The 21639-nt window shown below is 44.4% G+C and overlaps 2 protein-coding genes across 5 annotated transcripts in view; one reads left to right on the top strand and one right to left on the bottom strand.

The window, feature by feature from the left end:
- Positions 1-21639, top strand: part of usp47 (ubiquitin specific peptidase 47) — an 88521-nt gene that overhangs the window by 8669 nt on the left and 58213 nt on the right. The window lies entirely within an intron of this gene.
- LOC110987497 (neurotrophin-3-like) overlaps positions 1-21639 on the bottom strand; it is a 45414-nt gene that overhangs the window by 9372 nt on the left and 14403 nt on the right. For 2 of the 3 annotated variants that reach the window (XM_022250270.2, XM_022250271.2), the window contains exon 2: positions 17437-17642. In XM_022250270.2, coding sequence (XP_022105962.1) covers positions 17437-17634 — 198 coding nt within the window. In that variant the 5' untranslated portion in view covers positions 17635-17642. Of the gene's footprint in view, positions 1-1378; positions 2689-17436; positions 17643-21639 lie in introns of those variants that run through there. The other variant, XM_022250272.2, reaches the window with a different exon arrangement.

Below are 21639 nucleotides of genomic sequence, written 5' to 3'. Positions count from 1 at the left end.
CAATATTGGCAAAACAAAGTCCCTCGAAGATAATTGCCAACAATATGATATCCCCGTAGAAGTCGCACGTGCAGTTAAAGGCAACCATTACATTTAAAGGTGTGCCTGAATGCTTGGAAATTATAGGGGCAAACAAGATAGTCGTCGGTGAATGGAACTTTAGGCTATGAAGAACCATTAAGTACCACAGCTTATGTGCGGTGACTCAGCACAAGCAGACTCTGCGGAAATTGAGTTGGGCCATCCCAGTCATGAGAAACATGAAAATTTATCAGTACATGTATATGTGACACAGTTTCTACAATTTTAAAAGAGCACAGCCATTCCAACAAAATGTGAAGAAATGTAGGATAGTTTACATTATGTTGGAAGCAAAATCGAATTACGCCTGAAGTCGAAACGTAAAATGGTCCTTTACTTCCTTGATTTTTTGAAAGCTCCATTGAGAAAAGTCTTATTACTTCCCCCAAGTTGGTGAGATGGAGAATTTGCCACCTTTAACCCCACTCTGACAATCCAGGGAGGCCATTCCAAAATTTGCAGCACTACTCCCCGTTGTCATTTATCACTAAACATACATGTCATCGGTCGGGTCAAAGATCAGAGTCGACACTCTGCGGTATTTTTTTGCCTCGCAGTACCTTGTTTAGGAGACCTCCGCAGTCAAGGTCCCTACTGAAGAAATTTGGGCCCTAAATACGCCAGAGGCTTCCCCTCACTGACGGCCGAAATAATACGTAGAAAAATCAGAGAACTTAAAGAAAAAACCCTATGCCCCGCACACTGTACCGGTAGTCAAAACTGGTAGAATGCCGAGTGTTTACGACGATCGGCTGGACCATACCCTGCCAGTTCCCCGAGGGCTACGGGCGCAATCGAGAGGGAAGCAGAGCCGCCAAATTCACCCGCCGGTGAGAAGACTTTAAAAACTCGATCAAGAATGCCGGGGAACTATATTTACCGTGGCAAATATTTCAACTTCCGTCTCTTCGGGGCGATATGCACGTTGCCCTTGAACATCTTTGAAATGCACTTTACGATCGCCAAGGGAACCAGTGCTAGCTGAAAAAACTCGTTGCGTGATTCTCGTTTTAGTTCCTTCCTGACACATGATGCTGCGTAGATTTATTTTCCCTTCAAGGAAACCAACGCCCATGCACCCATTAAATGATTAGCCTTTGAATTTCTGCTTTGCTAAATAAATACAACTGTAAATATTACAGCAATTCGAACCCAGCCGATTGATTTCGGGCCTAATCCATTCAACAGAAAGGGGTCCACCAATATAATATGTATCGGCACTGAGACTGGCTCGAGACGAGCGATACAATTTTGCACCACCTCCCGATTAATTTCTGTCGAATCCAGGACAACTTACCGAGTCACCAGGGCTCTTCTGGCGTCGACTCGAGGCCCCACAGTTTACCACTGGTCGTCCCAGCTCCATCGTCCCAAACGGTGCATATTCCGGATTATCAATTACAGGGAGGTGGCGTGTTACACTCAACCAATTATCACTACATCTGAGCCGATCCTGTGGCTCGTCGTTTGCAGGCTGGCTGTCAAAGAGGAATGAAACACATGCCTTTCAAACATTCCAGCCTCGGCGACAAAATGTTGGCGAGATGAGTGACAGGGAACGCACATCTGAAGGAGTCTATCCTGATGCAGCGAATCGACCAAAATTCACCGTGTACGTGCACGCGTTGCATCCACTGTAGGCTATCAGTCCCCAACTTGTACTTGGGGTCTCCTGGGCTGTCAGAGAGTGGTCCATCGTTTGTAACTACGAGCCAGGAAGTGATGTCTGCCAAAGTACAAGCTCCTGATGTCTGCTTTTACACGTGCCGGCTTGCTAGAATATTTGGGATTTCCTGCGATCCCTTCTATACCCCCTTTTCTTTCCGTCTCCCTTGACTGATGTATTCCTCAGACGTGCAGCAGTGAGCGTGGCCAGCCGCGCTGGGCACGAGTCCATCCAGTCGTCATCCTAGGAATTCTCATCGTAAATTAGTTTAGCGAGAGGCTCAGCACGTGTTTATTGAGACCGCAAGCCTACAGCGTGACTGTTTCACCGGTTACAGATGCCTTCACAGATTTCTCGATGTGTACCTGGGGTGTGTCGAGATGGAACCATTTCATTCTGTACCAAGGGATCCACAACTGAAGTACGGCGCAATATGCTGCTTTTTTGTTCAGTCTTCACCCGGCCGGTTTCCAGCTAACTACTTGTGCATTGTCACAAGAGAAGCTCTTGGTCACCAACAACAGAAGTTGACAAAGCTTGACAAGGACGGCCTGCGATTGACAGCACCTCTTCGAAGGTCCTGGGGACGGCGCACTGCAACGTGCATCCCCGCTGAGACCTATTCTGTGGCAACACGGACCCGCAGCTGTGAGAGACAGTTTAAATCCGGCTTGGAACAAGGAATGGACGATCATGTCACGTCCCTACAGCCTCCGATAATAACCTTCAAAGTTTGGTCCTGAGTTCATACACATCGCCCTACATTGTATAATGATCTGCCGATGGAACAGTTGAAAATACAGAGAAACGACGAATCCTGAACAATAACAAATCAACAACAAAACAGTTGGAAGTGGACTAAGTTAAAATACGGACAAACTGCAGTTTACCTAAGCATTACTAATCAAAGTTTACGTTGAAGAAAGACAAGCAAGGATCGTTTTTTGTCATTATCGTCCACGTATATTGGAGCTCAATCTTATCACAATTATCTGTGCCAGTCTGTCAGATCTGACGGCAGCCTAGACAATCACTGATGCGCCTCCAAAACCCAAGTGCAAAGATGCCTCCAACTTCATCAACCAGACAATAACATCAAACGTGGAGGAAAAATTAACCCGGGTACCGTTTTTTTTTGGGGGGGGGGCGATAGGAAGGCTCGTCCAAAAAGTTCGAGAATAAGTTCAAACTATTGTGCTTCTGTCAACACGATTTCAATGCGACTTGGTATTGACGCCTGTGTATCCACACTCGAAATGGAAGTCTATTTTTAGCTCGTACGACCATGCTGGAACGTCACGTTGCTGTTGAGCGGTGTGCCTAACGCACTAATTGAGCGTGCCCCGGGTACAGCGATTGTGTCAACACAAGCTTTACCTAAATTCTTTCCCAGTCAACGACATGTTGTCCTTGCGGGGAAAAATTAATACACAAACACGCAACTGTTACCACGTGAACTCGCTACACAAGTAGCCTGTAGCTGCCTCGTGGATTTGGATATCAATAAAGGGATTTTAAAATAAAAAACTTACAGAGAAGAGTTTTTTGAGCTATTTAGCTTGAACTCGTGGCGGCAAAGACTTTGAGGGAAGTTTTTATGTGAATATTAATTAAATGACCCAAATCCTGCTCTTCGTCTTTAATGCCTTTTTTTATACTGAATAGTTCTTCCAAACAGTTCTTTTTAGGCTATTACAATGTCGAGCATTTTCTGTGTGCTGCGCTTTGATAACTATCTCCACCAGTTTGTTTCCATTGTTTTTGTTCTGCTGATCAGCATTTACGGGCTCAAGTCTGCCCGTTTTTGTCGTGCTTTCTATGCAGTTACACTACGTTTTACATGCTTTACAATGTTCTCAGCAATACATGCATTGGCGCAACCCCAAACCCCTCTTTATTCCTGCGTGATAACAGGTTATAGCTTCCAGTGCGGCATTTTTGTCCTTTGAAATTTAGGCATATTGGTGTCGATCCTTCGGACAGTACGTTTGCTTCTACAGATCGGACAATATCGACAGAAGAATAAGCGGAAGGGTGAGATTGCACTGATGGCTGTCGAAAGGCATGTTTTCCCTTACTTGGGGTTTACGTGTCCAAGCTACAGACTCATTGCATTCGATTTTCATACACCAAGACGCGATAAACGAATGTAGGTTAACTGTAAAAGTCTGCGACACCTATGAGCCTCGAGGTTGACAAAGAGAGGGCGCAATTTTCATAACGGAGGCGCCATTGGTCGGAACTGAACTTCGCTGGTCCACGAACGACTCGAAAATGCACGCACTACGGTCGCATTGCTACCAACAAAGTGAACACTTCCGACCAATATAGCTCTAACAAAGTGAACACTTCCGACCAATATAGCTCTTTTCAATCGATGAGGGAGTGCTTCTGCTCGAGGCATATAGGATTTGTGGCTTAATCGCATCACACTACGTGATATTTTCTTGAGGAATCAAAGTGACGAGCTTGTTCAGGTCGGGAACAAGAACGCTCCCAACGGGGAAGCTCCGTAGGGTTTGCGGCTTCATCTCTTGATGCATTGTGATTTAGAAGCGCTGCCGGTTCGCATAAACCTATAATGCAAGACACTCTAACTTTTAGGCAGATTTAGACGCGGTGTTCCATAAGGTCGGTTCACATTTCAGGCGAAAACGAAGGGAATGCTGACTTCGCAGCAAAATTTCTCGCAACGCAAATATTTGTTCTGATATCACAAAATCGGGTTTTTGGCCGCTGATAAGTTGAGGGACCTAAATTACTTGCAATGGCTGTGAACGAGAGTCCGGAGTGAAGGCGGCGGAAGTTTCGAAGCGCCCTAAGCAATGAGCTAAATTTGAATAAAATCTGGTACACTGAGTTACCTGATTGCGCATAAACATAACGCTTTGAACTCCCCAGACTAAAGACACTGTTGCTGTACCTCCGATACTGTGCATATTATGGGGCCGATGGGTACCCCCCCCCACATTTCCGATCCCTATATGCATTCTAGACTGTTGTTACCTAACACACACCCCCTAAAAGTCCTTAAAGAATTCCTGAGATTCCGATCAAACAATGACCAACGCAAAGGCGGGGGGGGTTCTCTCCGCCTCATATATTGCATCATATGGATACTCCCATGTGATGCACGGTACCCTGCACGATATGCGGTAAAGGCGGACCCCCCTAATGTGATGCGTAAGCTGTATACCCTAAGGCTATTGTGCCTACTGCACCTCCCTCGGAAATCTGAAAAGATTCCATCAACACAACAGAAGACAAACCGTATATCTTGCATCATATGGCCTCGTGATTCGGGGAAGCTTTTGCATAGCGACCACCATCTCTAGAATAGGCGTCTCTTATATAACTGAGCACAAGCTTGCCCCAAATCACGAGGTATAGCAACAGTGGTTTTAATGTGGAAAATTCAAATTGTTGTGTTCACGTGAATTTCAAATTTAACTCGCAAAAGGCTTATTGGTGTGGAATGGACGCACGTTCTCTTCCACGGAAGTATAATAATAAAATGTGGACCTGCAATGCAACATTCGTGATTCCGACGTCGTTAAAGCTACCGGACGTAGAGTGGCGGCCTTTTTACCCTGTCCAAAGTTTCTAAACTAATCAACGCTATTAAACCTATGGAAGACTGCCACGATTTTTGATAGTTTTGTCGAAAATATTCAATAATTTCAGTGCACTGCATTATTACTGCCCTTGCGTTGCGGGTAGGAATTAGTAGGAATGACCCTTGCAGATGATTTCTGTGTTCAGTGCAATCACCGAGGAAAACGTGAATTATGGCCCAAAATTTTTCACAGTTCTTTGCCCAACTGAGTAGAGGTTATTTTCACGTACAAGGATCACTGGCGATGTAGCACCACCAGACATAACAGCATTGTATCAAAGAAAGGTTTCTATCCCGATACTGACCCAATACTTTGTAAATATTTTTTTAAATAAAAAAAGTTTTTTTTGGGGGGGGGCTGGCTTTGTATGAATTATTTAAGAATTGCCCACTTTATTTTATTTTACTTCTTTGTAATAGATACTGTCCCACACTGGGAAATATCGTTTTCATGCGGGCCCCATGTCATTCTTAAGTGTGGCAAAATAAAAGGAATGTTCTCCATTTTAAAGCTAATGGACATTATACCCTGTCGATTTTCTTTTTTTAATGGCCAGGCGTATCTCGAAACACCCTCCACTTTCTGTTTGTGTGAAAGGTAATCGTCAAAACTCTACCGATGAAATGTAAAGGGCAGTCCTTTCCTGACATTCCTGAGGATTGGAGTTAGTCTTGCCAAATGTTCTGCACACTGCGGCACTACAAAGCAGCATATCGTCCTCGTGTTTCAGTGCTTGTGAAAGAAAATCCCTATTTTAAAGAATTCTTAAAGTATTAAAAAATCCAAAAAAATGTGTTAAAGTTGGTTCTGCAAACAATATTGTTTGAGGGAAACCTACTGAGAATAAGCGCGTCGAGTGACGAAACCGATGAGCAGTTGCTGAACGCTAATACATGTACTCGCATTCACTAATAGACACGACCAACATCTGCAAAAGTTTATTCCTAATAATCACTAACATAACCCGCCGGCAATAATTGAATGTAGTGTACTGAAAGTATTGAATATTCTCAAAAATATCAAAAATCGTGGCAGTCTTCCATAGGTTAGTGTTGATTAGTTTAGAAACTTGTGGCACGGTAAAATGGCCGCCACACGACCTCCGGTGGTTTCAACCAATCAAAAGCGTTGCCGGTCCAGATTTTATTGTAGGCCGATACGCCTGTGCTCTCATCCCGCGCATTAAGATAGTCCTTGACCTCATTACGAGGTCATGCCCTCTTTACCTCACAGGCTAGACTTGTACTGGTCGGTACATGTATTTTTTTTAATGCTTTCTGACTATCTTTTTCAGCTTTTTAGCAAAAGTTTTATATCTTTCAATTGGCGACGTGGTCGCTGTTACATTTGGTTGGTTGAAATAAAATAAAAGGTCGTGAAATGGAATACAACGTCAGACCTTCTGCGTCTCACAATAATTATAGGTCCCTGTCTAATAGATCCATGCTGAAACATCGCAGTAGGTACGATTTCTTAAACACCTCCTAACCACGAGGGCGCTATGCAAACTCCGCTAAGTCTAAAACTGTATGAATAAAGGTGAGCACTTCTTGTTCCACGCGTATGTCGAACTGAACGTAGAATAAAGCAAAAAAAAAAAAAAAAAAAAGATGGCGCGTCGGCTGGCTTTCACCACTGTGATCCGGGTTCGATTCCCAGCCCGAGTCATAATATGTTAGCAAATATATTCATTGATTATCTCCTTATTTGCCTTGAGGGACTTTTTTCCATTTTGTCCCGGTTTTCCTCTCTGGAATCTCTACTCTTCTGAACTCTGGTGGTGGCGGTCGCCTTAGGCTCTTGTACATTTTACTTAGCCTATATACAACGTCTTCGGCTGAACCACGCTGCCGCATCGTCCTTCGCCATGCAGCCTTGCGAAAGCAAGTGACTATGATTAACTCCCTCAAAATCCAAAATATCCATTCGAAAAGGACACAATATTGAAATCAATTCGGGAATAAAACAAAACCTGCTAAGCTAATTATAGCCAGGACAGAAGGAAGGTATAGATTTCAGGGGTACATTTGGGAAATCTTACACGGCTATGATTCTCGGACAAATCCATGTAGTGTTAAACATGCCCGCCCGTTGTGGAGGTGAGTTCTAGCAGTGCACGAGAATCGGCAATCCAGTGTTAATGCTATTATATAGCCGCTCTGTTTGTCTTGAGTTCAAAGCTGAAGTCGGAGGTAATTTTAATTTACCCTTTTTTCGGGTTGGATTACAGAAAGAAAAAGGTGGCGTTTTCTTGACTTTCATGCAGCCCTCTTTAATACCTCCGGTAGTGTTGTAGGCCGTTGTTGTATAAGCGTATCTGTGCAAGTCAATGACCCTGTGACCACGATTGTAACTCGGGGCAACGAGGTAACGCGGTGCAGCGATACGAGCTCACGGCACATCGTCGTCAGTGCTGGGGCCCGGGCCAGGCCAGCGTTGATGACCGGTCAGTCCCGGCCCCGTGTGTCAACCTCGAATTATTCCGCTCCAGATCCCAGCACCATGTTTGCTCTGTATATTGTACCCGATTTAATCCAATGAGTGTACGCCGGAACTCGCGTTCTGTATAACTTAATGCGGCCCTGGTATTTGGTAGAGAAATAGCTTGGACACCAGACATGACAACGGCGATGGGTCGGTGTGTCTGTTAATTTCAATCGGAATGTAGTTTTGACCCTCCGTGGCGTGTGGACTCCTGTCTGTCTTAAATTGTCAATGAAGGTACAGAGGGCGTGGATTATGCTTATATGGGGCGGGGGGGTTTTAATATGCCTCCCAACTATAGTGTAGCCACAAGTTTGACGGTCCGACCTCATACCCACCGTGTGCACTGCATGGCACATGATATTTCTTCTTAATTAGTAAATCTCTGAAGATTTCCTGTTGGACTCCACAAAATGTCAGCAGGGATTTCGTTTCTCAGGGATATTTTTGTCATTCTGTCTCGACATGGTCACAAAAGTGACAGCAGCTTAAACGCATATGTTAGACGAGGGCACATGTTCAAGGGCCTCCAGCTTTGCTCCAGCTTCCGGACTTTTTCCCACACCAAGTTGATTCGGTAATCTGGTGCTAGACAGCCGGACAATAGAGCCACCGTTTTGGGTAAGGACACTAATAAGATAGTGTGCTTCAAACCAGCTCGCCCCCGTTTAAGCCCGAAGTCACTCAAAAGTCAAAATTCAAAACTGTATCGAAATTCTGCCGGGAACTACGAACGCATTGCATGTAGAGACATGATTGTATTCTTGGGGGTGGGGCCCATGGGTCATGAGCTTAATGAAGAAAGAGAAAGCTAACTCCGTGAAAAGAGCAATAGGATATGGTGTGTCTTCGTTGAAAAACTGCACTTGTATACCAAAGGTTTTTCATTTCATTTCCACTACCTGACCTTTCGGAACAATAAAAATTTGCCCGGGACCGTCTCGGTTGGTAATATCCTCCCTGATTGAAGCGTGGGTGGGATCGGAGGATCGCTTCACTTCTAGCTTCCAGCTTGCTCGATGTCGCGCGGGCCTGGCTGTGCGATAACCTGATGCGCTGCAGGTTTTTATCCGCAATTAGTCGATGGGTCCCCCGAGGGTTTGTCGTTGGGAGTGTTGTTGTAAGAAGGGTATTGGAAGTTTGGGTGTTGAAATGAAGACCTCTTAAATTGGGTGGGGATCACCGCTGGGTCGTCCAATCCAATCATTTTGATGATGGGTCCTTATGAAAACGGAGCTAGTCACAGGGAAGGGAGTTCTCCTCGCGCGCAAAAGAGACTTTCGACTCGAAATTCTAATTATCGTAGATCTACCCAAGAAGCAATCAAATCCGAGTCTTTTGTTAGAAAACCCGTCTTTTATGACGGCTCTTTTCTTCTGAAATCATCTTGTGCAAATCAAATTGTGGTCTGCGTAAAAGTAGTTCACCTTGCGTCAGATTGACGAACTTATTTCCCATGATAAGGACAATAGAGAACTATTCGTTTGAAATGTCATGCTGGTCAAAAAAGTGATGTTTTGACCGTTGTGAGGCCCTGTAATTTGGAGAGCTGTTGAAGTCCTTAAGATTTATACCTGTTCCACTCGGCGCATGAAAAAAGAAACAACCGTGGACCAACAAGCAATCAGTGGAGGCAGTATCACACGGCTGCATGAAAGAGATACATAATGATCAACTGTAAAAGAAACGATTGTTAGAGGCCAGTCTCACTATCGCAAAATGTAAGAATCTAATTCTTTAACGCCGACATAAAAGAAATGTCGGCGTTATAGTTTTATCATGAAGTTATTTCCTTCCTGAGCCCCAAACCAATTCCAACGTAATGCTCCCTGACCAAATTGAACTCTAAAAATAAAATCTAACAACCAGCAACAAGGAATCACTTCGATGCAAACTTAGTCTTTGCTAGGCGTTAAGATGGGAAAAGGGACTTCCCACCTGCTTCAATGGCTGAATTCTATTTCTGATCATAAAATGGTGAAAGTGACGTTGATAATGGTTAATCTCATTCCCACCTTCCTCGTTACTTCCTTCCAAGTCAATTTAGCTCAAAGTTTACACTTCTGGAGTCCATGAAATGAGTAACGCGAACGGTTAACAAATCGTCACTCGAGAGAGATACAGAGGAAAAACGGAGAGCCCCCTCCACACCGAAAATCAATATTATTGGAAATGTTCCTCCAGATTACCTGAAAGGGCTGACATGATCGGCACCTTTATCGGCTTGTTTTAATCATCTTCGTAAACAACACTGGATGGCCCCTTGAGCTGAGTGGTGTTGGCGGGAAACACCATGAGTGGCATTTTTAGCACTTAATTGGATATTGTGTGAATAAGCAAAAATGCGCGTTAACCGTTGGTTCAACTGCAGCACTGGCCCGCCTACGCACCTGATGCTTTAGTATAATATGGTCGTGAGACGGCAGACGCGCGCAGTAACCGGGCAATTAAAAGCACAGTCGAGCTCATACAAGCATCGCAGGCAGCACCGTGGCAACTCTTTTTTTTGTACAAATCGGTTTGCCGCTACGTGAAATCGTCAAAGACTACGTTACGCTTGACTTAAGAGAAGCCGATTGGCGGAATGATTAGTTGCAATCTGAATGTCGTGGATGCCCTCAAAATTACCACACCATTAGGTCAATGGCTGTGCGGAAAATCTACGTCAAACAGCGAGATTGCAGAATTCCTTCATTTCATTCATTCACTGTGAAGAAAAATGCGTCACAGCCATAAAGCTTACAGTTTTCGTCACTATGAGCCAACTGCCTAAATGATAGCAGCCCGTGGGGAAATAATAATCGAAGTTTTGGACGTCATTGTTTGTAACATTGTTGGGTCGTTCGTCTTTAAACTAAATCATTCAGTTATTAATCTGATTGTTGAAAGGAGTTTGGACCGTCATTCATCCATGTTTGACGTGCATTCTATACCGTCGAGGGGAACAACCTAACATGAAAACCCATTATCCAATTGCTCAGACCAGCATCCTTTTTAGCAAGGTGTTGCCCCGCAACCAGACTCTGTAGGGCTGCTTGTTGCTGCCCACAGGGCTACCTTAAAACTGCGTTGTGATGAAACAGCGGGACGAGACTTTGGCCCTGTCCATCGCCCGTAGGCCCTGGATTGACTTATTTCCTCAGGCTGCATGACTGTATTTCCGCGAGTCTTGATTAGACAGCATTTTTTTATTTGAACGATAATACATGTCGCGCTTTTGGGTTACTGCTTTTAAAACCACTGCCGTGTCATTTTTTTTGTAAATCCGGCCACATTCCAAACAATGTAAGGTTATCTAATGCTTACCGTTAGTGTAGTAAGTGTTTTACAAGATTAAAAAATGGTGGATGTTGCCTTGAGATACAACGGGCTGTTTGGCAGTTAAAAACAAATTGGCAAGGGAAGTCACAACTTCAGGTGGTGCAAAGCAAAGTTTAAACTAAGCCGTTCCTGCCACAGCCCGTTATTAGATAGCACGCCCACTTGATGAACTACCTGGAGCGCCATGCAATGACTCCTGACTTTAAATACCACTCGGACCAAATGGATGCCTGCCGTGATTATTTCCGAAAATCACTTGCCACGAACAATTACACTACCCTGCGCTAGAAGCCAACGCGAATCGACTTATTCTCAATTGGGCTGGATTCAGGGCTTGATACCCGGCTGGGCCTGAGGCGATGGTTTTTTTTTTTACCTTCCCAACCCTCGTCGCACGTGGGCGTAGGCCCACGAGTTTCCGGACTCAGCTCAATCGCGATGTCACGGGCTGTACTGCTATGAATGTACCCAGCGCCTATCTCCGCACGGTGCAGTCACGCAATAACTGCCAGAATCTATTATCCGAGTATGCGCCACTTATCAGAAACCAATAAAGACATCGGTATCAATGAGCCTAATTTGCGCCAATCTGCTCAGACAAACTTGCTTGCCGCCATCCTACTAAGGCTGTGACGACCCCACTTCTACGCTTGCCTCGTCCAGGTGCCGTCACGTATACGCGTGGACCGTGATTTTCCTCCCCCCAGCGGCTGCGGCACGGAAATGACTGACGGTAACTCCGCCCGGTGACATTTGGACACGCAGATTTGGCGAGGGGCTTTCAAACGGAATCACACGCGGCTCTGATCCTTACGTCACTGGCCGGGACGCGGGGAAAACTTGTATGCCGAACAACCACGTTGGCGGTGCGATCAATATAAGTGGGCTAAAAATAGTATCAGCGTTGTTCTCGCCGATCCAAACGAACAGGCCGGTGTGTACTAAGCGGTCAGAAAATATCAAAGGTGGATCTGCCTGATGTACGGAGGACATGCCAGATGAGGGGTGTAAAATGTTGGTGGAGTTTTGTCAAGTAGGGGTGTAAGAACAGAATTGTTATAACAATGGAAGAACTGTCTTGTCGAAGTGACTGTAATGCATGAACAGATTTTAAGAATTCACTGAATCACGAAAGGGCAACTTTCAAGAAAATTTGAAAGGGGAAATTATATTTGTGTAGGGTTGATGCACTGTTTCTCTTGTTTCAACTTTCACAGTTGTGACAGAGGACTTAAACATACCCAACCAAGAGGAAGGCTTTATCCTACCAATTTTCCATCCCAGTTTGTTCAGCAAATGCAAGCTGTTTTGAGATGGCATGGCAAGAGCTGGTTGCAGTTGTATAGTGGCTTGGTATTTCGTGATTCACATTACCGACGGAATTCGAAGAAGTTCCGCTGGATTGTGGTTGCCTGCGCCAAAAATTAAGACGTGTTGCTGATACGTGCGTAACGCTTCGCACGTGGGCGACGAGGACAGGTCCTGTATATAAATCGGCAATTTGCTGCAACTAGTCGTCATCTGTCATCCATCAAACCCTCATATCTCGACTGTCGGAATTGAATCAGGCACGCCCCAGTGAAACGGGGGAGGGATGATAGAGGACGACCGAACGAAAACTACCGACACGACCTGGCTGGGTATTACCTTGATGCGCATGCATTGATTTGCTTCGATCATGGGCAATTCAGGGAGAGACCACGGGCAAACGCGTCGGCGTTGTGACTAAATTAAACCATTCCATTGCCGGGCAGTGGGATCCCTTTTCTTTCGCACTATTGTCTGTCGAGTACAGTGTTTTCTTTGCTTCCAGTTAATATTGCCTTTACCCTGTTGTTATCACTTTACCCCTGTCAGTCATTCTTATCCATTGCTTGCATCGAGATCGAATACCTCATCATTTAAGTCAGGCTGTCTACTGTAAGCTACCAGACGAGGTTTTGCCACATACATCATGATCTTTGTGTCCATTTTTTGGGAAAACCCTCGCACTCTCCCAGGCCCAGTTGATTTGCTTTCATGTCCTGTACCTTAAGGTGTGGATCAATGGACGGTATGTCCTTGTTAAAATAGCACAAATTAAACGTACCGGTAGAGGGAGACACTGATTTAAGTGTTTATACCAAATCGGAATAAAGTAACAGTGATAGCAAACAAAAGTAATCTGAAATAATTATTCTTGGTCGATAACGTCGGCGTTGACGTTATTAGCTAGACAACGCTCCGACTCGCTTTAATTATAATGCGACACGCGGTCTGGGTTTTTCACATACATCTTCAACTTGGTCGGGGACTCGCCTTTTGGCGGTCCTAATACTCTGTGGCCTTTTGCATTTGGGGTTAGACAAGTCGATAGTTGAATGAAAATGGGCACGCCAGCAGTGAAGCCATGGACGCTTTCTTGCGCACTCGCCTGTCCTGGAGGCATCGCTAAGCTTTGTTTTTGAAAACATGTATATACCCGGACTAATTCTTGGAACCCCGCGTGATGACGAGAGTAATTGTTTCTCTTTTAATCAGAGATGCTTGTTTGGTATTTCGGAATGTGTCATGCGTGGCACCGAATCAATTCAGATGCAGTTCCAGGCAAGCGTAGGCGGTAAAAGAGCATCTCCAGAAAGTATCTTCTCCCGTTTTACCTCCCCTAAATTAATTGAATGAAGTCGGACAGAATTTGAAGAAAGGCTGAAGACTGTAAAGAAAAAGTAAGGGAGAACGGCGTTACCAACATAGCGTAGGAAGTTGTTCCAACGTATTTTCGCGCATGAGCCCATTATCGCTCCTTGAAAAGGGTCTTAGAAATTTGAACCATATAGAACATACTGTTGCATTTACCTATTTCTTTGGCAACGAATGCAAGTTGACAAGGTTTATACATTTTTTTCATTCAGAACTTACTTTGTTTGGAGTGTCATAGTTATTTGTGCTTTTAGGTTGACGCAATGTGGCTTTCCTTATAAAGTCACTACCGGACATTAGTAGCATGACAGCGTATAGAACATACCTAAAAAGTGAGTTTACTGCTGACGAAAGCAATCGCCCTTTTTTTACTTTGAAAAGTTTTAAACTGAGGTTTTACCGCAGTTTTACGATACAACACATGAAACATTGACTCCATAATGTCATAGCTATAAAGCAAAAAATTCCACTGATTATTTTTGTCATGAACGTGTTCACAGGAACGAAGGTTAGTTTTGGGTTCGATTATGAAGAAAATGACCGCCATACTTCCGCGGCGTGTGGACTGATATCTACTAAAGCGGTAAAAGCTTGGACCAACCACCGCCTCCAGTTGTGGAAATAAAACGACGAATCTTCAAGCTTATCCCTCACGGAACACCTCAATCTCCCCCCAAAAAAGTTTAGTACAAGTTGAAACAGTTCACGTCGAAACCGCAAAAATAGATAATTTGACCTGTCATCATGATCAATCATGCCTTGTGAGTTTCTTTTACAGACCTTGAACTTTTCATTATGTCTTTCCTGGCACCGTCCAATTTCTTGGCAGCCTCAACCCCCCTTCGTCTTTACTCGCAGACCTAATCAGTCCAGTCAGAGCAGTTAGAAAATAACACTCAGCGCTCAACGAAGTGTTTTAATACCCGGCTAGTGGGCATCCGCTCATATAATTGCACCAAGTGTCGCCTTCCCGCCAAAACGATCGAGTCCGCTGCATGACTGTAGGCTTGTACATGCAGCTGTACTCGAACGCTCAACCAAAGTTCACGATACAAACTATACGGAAAGGCGCTGATCATAGGTTTGGGAGCAATTAATAATCTCTGACACAGGCTCATCCCACCCCTTCATCCTGTGAAGATTTCCTATCCTAGCACATCCCAGCTGGCATGACCCCAATAAATACCTACAGCAGGCGAAAAGGGTAAATGGGTGAGCTGTGCTGTCTCGTCGCAATGACTAAACGTGACTCGCTTCCAACATGATACGCTCTGGGGAATACAACATACAGTTCGGGCAAAACATGTTTACACTCATTCAAGGGGCATTTGAAACCTAAATTTTACATGTGAAAAACAAGACTGACTTTTCTTGCAAAATATTACAAAGGATTCGTTTCATATTACAACATTTTTACACCTCTACATAATGTGAAATGCCACTTTTAATTTAGTTCGAAGGGTTTCTACAATGTAATTCGGCGAGGAGAATTAGAAGCCATTATCTTGGTGATGCAACACTCGCTGACTGGTGGTGTGCGTGCGTTACGTACCTCTGCAACATTGCGAAAATGTGACTTGCCAAAGGCGCGCGCGTGAGTGTGCGCTACCGCAGATTATGACGTCCCCTCGGATGAGTCCATCGACCAAAATCTTCTACTGCCTGCAGCCTTCTGATCAGCAGAGGGCGCTGTAGGTTATATGCATTTATTTGCACGAATCCGGACACGTGATTTCAGCATGTCCAAGAAGCCCCGATCATGTCGAGAGAAGCTTTGTGCTATCTGCTAAATCAAATACGGTAAGTAACCGTTGACGGCGACTGCACCTTTTATCTGTGAAAGTTACGCACGGTAAGTTTCAGCAACGTCGTATTGACGCTTTATACTTCTCTGGCCTTTGCAAAGAAGTTTAACGCGCAAGATAGATCCGCAATTATCAACGTATTATTAGTGCTTGATGCTCTCACCGTAGTCCCTGACCACGCAGTATTTCCTGTAACTTGGCGATAAGGCTCATCTTTGAATTTTTCTGTCAAGGCCAAGAGCAAAGCGGCTGTAAGGCCTCAACAACTTCCTCTAGTCCCGCGACACGAGGGTATTACGTTGGCGTCAGCTAATTCATTTAATTTTCTGATTCTCGCGATTATTATTTCTGCAGCCTGGTAACGTGAAGCCAGTGTGCGGGTTCAATTTTAGAGAGTGATAAATTGGGCGGGAACACTTACAATGGGCTACATCGGAGGACCAGTTTGACAAGTGAATTTGCAACTAATGGGCGAGACAAGCCCCTAACGATGGAGTCGTAACCGATTACTGGTAATCATTAAGCTGCTTGGAAAAGGACAGAAGTCAACGGGAAAAACGTGGGGGAAGGGATAGTCTGGCTTCTTCATCTTTCCTCTGATTGTCAAATAAATCCATAGAAACCCAGGAGTGAGACAGTCATGAATTGAAACAAAAATAAATTAAAAACTACCAGACAAAGTTGCGACTGAGATTCTTCCTAGTTTCTCTTTTTTACCGCGTTTGGAAAAAACACAGTCCATTTTGGCTACATCTGATATACTGTATGTAAAGTAGAGGTCACGTTATTGAGACAGTGTATCCCAGGTTTGACTGTGTTAATGGTGAACAGTTCGATCGATGCTCAAGGTCTTCGTCGAAGCTCCAAGTTTTCTCTTTGGAGCCATCTTCTTACCTTATGTATATGTAAACCAACGCGCACACTATCACGGTACCCTGCATCCTTAATACAACCCATTGTGTGGGCCAAGGCGCCAATATCTAAATTGATCCAGCTTCGACAATCTAGAGTGCGAAACACGTTGCTGCGGTGTTGGTTTGTATACAGGTTTCCAGTGTGGGTAGACGACTTGTCCATAATCACCATTGGATTTATCGAACGAGCCTTTTTTCTCGAGTTGTGCACGGTCAAGTGCAAGCCTATTTTATTGAACGAGGCTACGAGCTCAAAATATTGTGCAGTCCCTGTCAAGTATACATGTACTACAGAGAGAACTGACCCTTGGGTGGAACTCGGCTCAGTTGAAGTAGAAAAAATGAATTTCTCTAGTTCCACCATTGTGCTTTTCTTTCGTTTGGGGAAAGACTCCAGTATGACCTTGATCGAACGTAATGGCGTCTTCACGGTAAGTAAGTAAGGTGAACATTATTTGGGACAGTGACTGTAAAAAAATCTTACAGATTTATCAAATCCCCGAAGGTCTCTTGCAGACGCTAGGTAACAACAATTGCACCTATCATCCACGTAGCGTGTATCAAACGGGTCAACTCGCTTCCGGCAGTGCTGGCTAGACTAGTTGGTTCGGGAGGATATGTCCTTCCACACGGAAAGATCAACACGGATCATAGCATATAATCAACTTCCGAATTTTGGCATGCCAAGAAACAAGTGCAGTGAACTCTACGTGTACCCGGCACCGCTCGTTGGTAAATGCCCTTAAAATGGATAATCGGCAAGCCCAACAACTTTGAACTCGCTGCCGTGATTTGGCCGTTCCAGGCCATCCGGGTAAACTACGTTTGCACAATGCTGTTTAAGTAACAAATCGCTTAGTAAAGCTTACCTGTTGGGAAGTCTGCCCCATGATAACAGTCACTTGTGAGTGCCAACTCGGGACCATCTCTCCTCCCAATACTTTTCGTCTGTCTACTTTTTTTCTGTGTTGGCTGGGTCCACTGCAGTGACGAAGTACTAGGTTACCGGCGGAGCGCTCCCTTATGAAGTCCCCGCGTACACCACCGCGTACACCACCAAAGTCCATCACCGGCACTTCAGCGACAGAACAAAAACGGGAGAAAGAACGGTACTATTATTGGCTGATAACGTTGCCATGACGACGCATCAATTAGACCCTGGCTGAGCGTGGCTTCTGTGTGACGAGCGCCGGTGGGTTTTTCCCTGTCTTCGCGCTGTATGTGATGGGCTTGTGTGCACTGTGTGAGGTTCTACCTAACAATTGCTGTTAGTACGTATCAGGGGGTAGAGCCGTACTCATGCCACTCATGGCACGCAATAGTCAACTGCACACTTACCCCGGCCCGCGCGTCATCCTCGTTTATATATACTCAAATTATCCTCACCGTTTTAATATGAGGAACGACTGAGAAATTTGCCGACGGGCTAAAAATAGAAATAGTTAAGGCCAAAAAGTGACGTCACTGTCTAATTTCCCACCCAGGCAGCGCGCACGCGTAAACGGGGCATGTGTCAGTGAGTGAGGGATAATTCGCCGTGCGCCCGATGACGAGAAAGACAGGGGGAGCGAACTCGCACAAGGAATATGTTTGTATAATATTGTTATTAATAATAATGCATCTGTGGCGCCATACACTTCGTAACTCCTACGTGCAGAGCTCAGTATAGTGACAGGGCTGTGTCAGCTACGTTATCGTCGCTCACGGCCGAGCATGCAGAAGTCGACGATCGAAGTGTGGTGCTCCAATTGCCCCTTGAAATGTCAAGCAGGTCTGTGCTTAGAGCAGCGAGAACTCAATAAAAAGATCTCCCATTTAGTTGCCCAGTATTTTCGGACCCTTTGATGCTCTAAATAGTAACGATGTGTAGACAAGCAATCCGTCAAAATTTCTACTTTAGGTGTCCTGACCTATCTTGACAGAAAGCGGGGCTAGGTAACACCTAGGAATGCTATACTAAGCCTCTCGAGCCTCAAATTAATCAATTAACTTAAAAAGTTAGTGATTACTTTTTTGTTACGCTTAACAAGAAAGTAGGTTGACAATACATATTGCGGAACTACATTGGAGGGAAAAGTGTTGTCTGTTGATGGCTGACGTCATCTTGAGTCATTTTAACCTGTTTTGGCTGTTTAGGCGCTTGGTAATTTGGGTTGATACAACATGTAGTCTTAAGTTGTTGCAACGGGAGGTGTTGAAACAAGCCTGGGAACTGAGTGTTTGTGTTGTATAGTGTGTGTGTTTGTGTGGGGGTTGGTTAAGAACCGTGCGACACAACCATTTCCAGGTGACATGGCGAGGTTTCACCATCCATGCTATCTCGAGAAGGGGACTCTAGGTGTTTCCCGAGTTTAGATCCTTTACACTACTATTTTAAGTGCAATTCCTGTAGGCGAAGTAGTTTAAACAAGAATCCTTACTTAGTAAGGGTGTGCCTGTTAGTACAGAAGTTCTGGAATAATATCATTGGTGACAAAATCTGATGTACGCGGGATCAGAACAATAGGGTAAAAAATGTCATGGCCCCCCATTAAAAAGTGGGAGGGGTGGGGTTGCCCTTGCCTGACAGTTATCAGTGGCCTGGCGTTGGGAAGAGAGATGTTTTGGAGACAGGGGGTTAGCCCCCTCCCCCCGCAGAATCAATTTCCAGCTGCCGTCGGCGGGTGGGAGTGTATAGACGGGTCTTGGTGTCGACAGGAATGGGCCCGTATATATCGTCACGACAAGGACTGAAAGGAGGAAGGCGGCTGGCGGTCTGGCGGAGGGAGAAAAAGGGCGAAGGAGATGGAATCACTTCTTCCAAGTTCTTATTCGTGCACGTGGGGGTGGGTAGTGGAAGGGTGCTGATGGCAGTGTTGTATATTGGAGTCCAATGTTTCCAAGTCCTAGTCTTAGTCCGAAAAATCATCATCTGGCGATTATTAGGGAATACTGCAGCGATGACCGCCTTAGGGATAATTTGTGTCTCGTCTTGAAGGAGAAGAAAGCATTAAGTTGTTTCGGGAAACACCATGGCGTAGACCTCACAAAATCAAAAAGTCGGTCATTATAATTTAGCGATATTGGTCTGATATAAATGGCGACTGCTGGTATAAACATGTTTGTAACTTATCTTCCAATGTAATGTTCATCATGAGTGATAACTCAGCTGGTCACTGGACACACACGCAAGTAGTATGACGTCGTAAACAATATGTCACCGCATGCAATTAACGCACAGCTTCATTTTGTCAGTATTAACAGGTGTTAAAACAGAGGCCTGGCATCATGACGTCACATCTCTCGACTCTTCTTTGTTCCTCCTAGATATAAGTATTCCATGCGTTACTTATCATTGGATCTAAAATAATCAGAGAATGAATGCCCTTAGTCTTGACTTTCTTGCATAGTGCCAAATTTACATTTACAATATTGCCAAAAGTCATCTCCAAAAAGTCGCTTTATTTCCAGTTTTGGCTGTTATTTGTCAGACTTCAACGTCATAATTCTGGACCCTTAACCGTGGGAACTCGGTGGAAGATTGAACCCTAACCACAGACGAAACAGGAGTGGGAATCTTCCCCGATAAATCTTTTGTATCGAGAGGTTCTCCTATATAAGCACGCGCACAAATCAGTGTACTTTTCACCGTGTAAGCTTGAATACAAAACCGTAAAAAAAGTAACTTCAGGTACAAAAGTGCTTTTCCGTGCATTCCGTGCTATATACTGGTGTATTAGAAATGCAGGCATACTGAGACAAATGTTTGAGAAATATCTTTTTTCATTATTGTAGTCGTTTATCTTTGACATCGGTGTTCATTTTTAGAAAAATGTTCTTTTACATTTATTTTGTTCATTATTGATATTCTAATTTTTTTTACTTTCCCACTTATTGAGCCTTTACTTTCGATTTTTTTTCATTCGTTGCTTTTGCTGTTGTTTTTGAATTCTTGTTATTAAATTTATGCTGAGTGGTTTTTTTTATATATTACGTTGGATTTTGAATGTTTTTTATTCAAATATGTGTACATGCACGTGTAAATGTTAATTTACGCTAGTAATTCTGTGTGAGAGAGATCGGGTCCTGTATAATATTATTGATTAGCGAAGCATTAATTGAGATGTGTGTTGCAGTGGCCCTGAGTGTGAATGGTCATAATTACAGCGAGGTTGGTCTTTCAGTCACGTGTCGTTATAGTCCGTAGGCGAGGCCGGTTGCTGAGCTTTCACGGACGGTGAAAGGTCATTTGGAGTGTTTCGGTATTCTTTCTACCTCACGGCCGACAGGGTACACCCATTGAATCGGAACGTTGTTCTGGGTGTGCTGGCCACCATGTGCGTGACCACCTCCCATCCTTGATCGCACCAGTCTTGGACTTGTTACACACAGTGAAATTCAGTTGGCAGCAGATAACGCGCGCTGCAAGACCTTCAGGAACTGTGATTTCTCGGGAGGACCACAACTTGAAATGTCACTCTGTTTTCCCGCTGTGGATCCCTCGCCCCCTCTGTCTCTTGTATTCTCCAGAATCAGGTGGAATGACGTGAAGATCGAGCGTCTCTCCGTGGCGCAACAAACGCAAGACTTTCATCCATAACACCTGAAGAAACTAGAATTGTACGTGCGCAGTGACAATACTGTACACGCAATCTGGGACATCGGGCCATTGTTCTTTTGCAGCGAGTGGGCGAATCTGAAGTTGTCAACATCATATTTTAATGATTTCTACTGTGTGCTTTGTCGTCAGCACTGTTCTCCAGGTGGTTTTAAACGACAGAGGAGTTTTTTCAATGGGGATCCTTCTCAAGTTTCTGAAGAAACTGTTTCTGAAGTTGGAGTAGAAAACAACTCTTACTATCTGATAGTTCGAAAGAATCATCCACATACATTGGGTAATGTTATTAAGTGCAGACCTTTAATCCCCGAAAATTAATTTCACATTGTTGTCGTGCCAAAAGTTGTACAGAAATATCCATTCTGCTAAATTAATTTATAAGAAGCCCAGACCTAGTTTAAAGCAGTGTGACGCAAGTGAAATCCTTGATTGAATCAAAATGAAACAGTGTGGCGAATTTTTAACCAGTGTTAAT

Source organism: Acanthaster planci, linkage group LG03 (genome assembly GCF_054643075.1).
Source record: "Acanthaster planci isolate LZ-2023a linkage group LG03, COTS_SCS, whole genome shotgun sequence".
Classification (NCBI taxonomy): Eukaryota; Metazoa; Echinodermata; class Asteroidea; order Valvatida; family Acanthasteridae; genus Acanthaster; species Acanthaster planci.
This window is presented reverse-complemented; position numbering and strand designations above follow the sequence as displayed.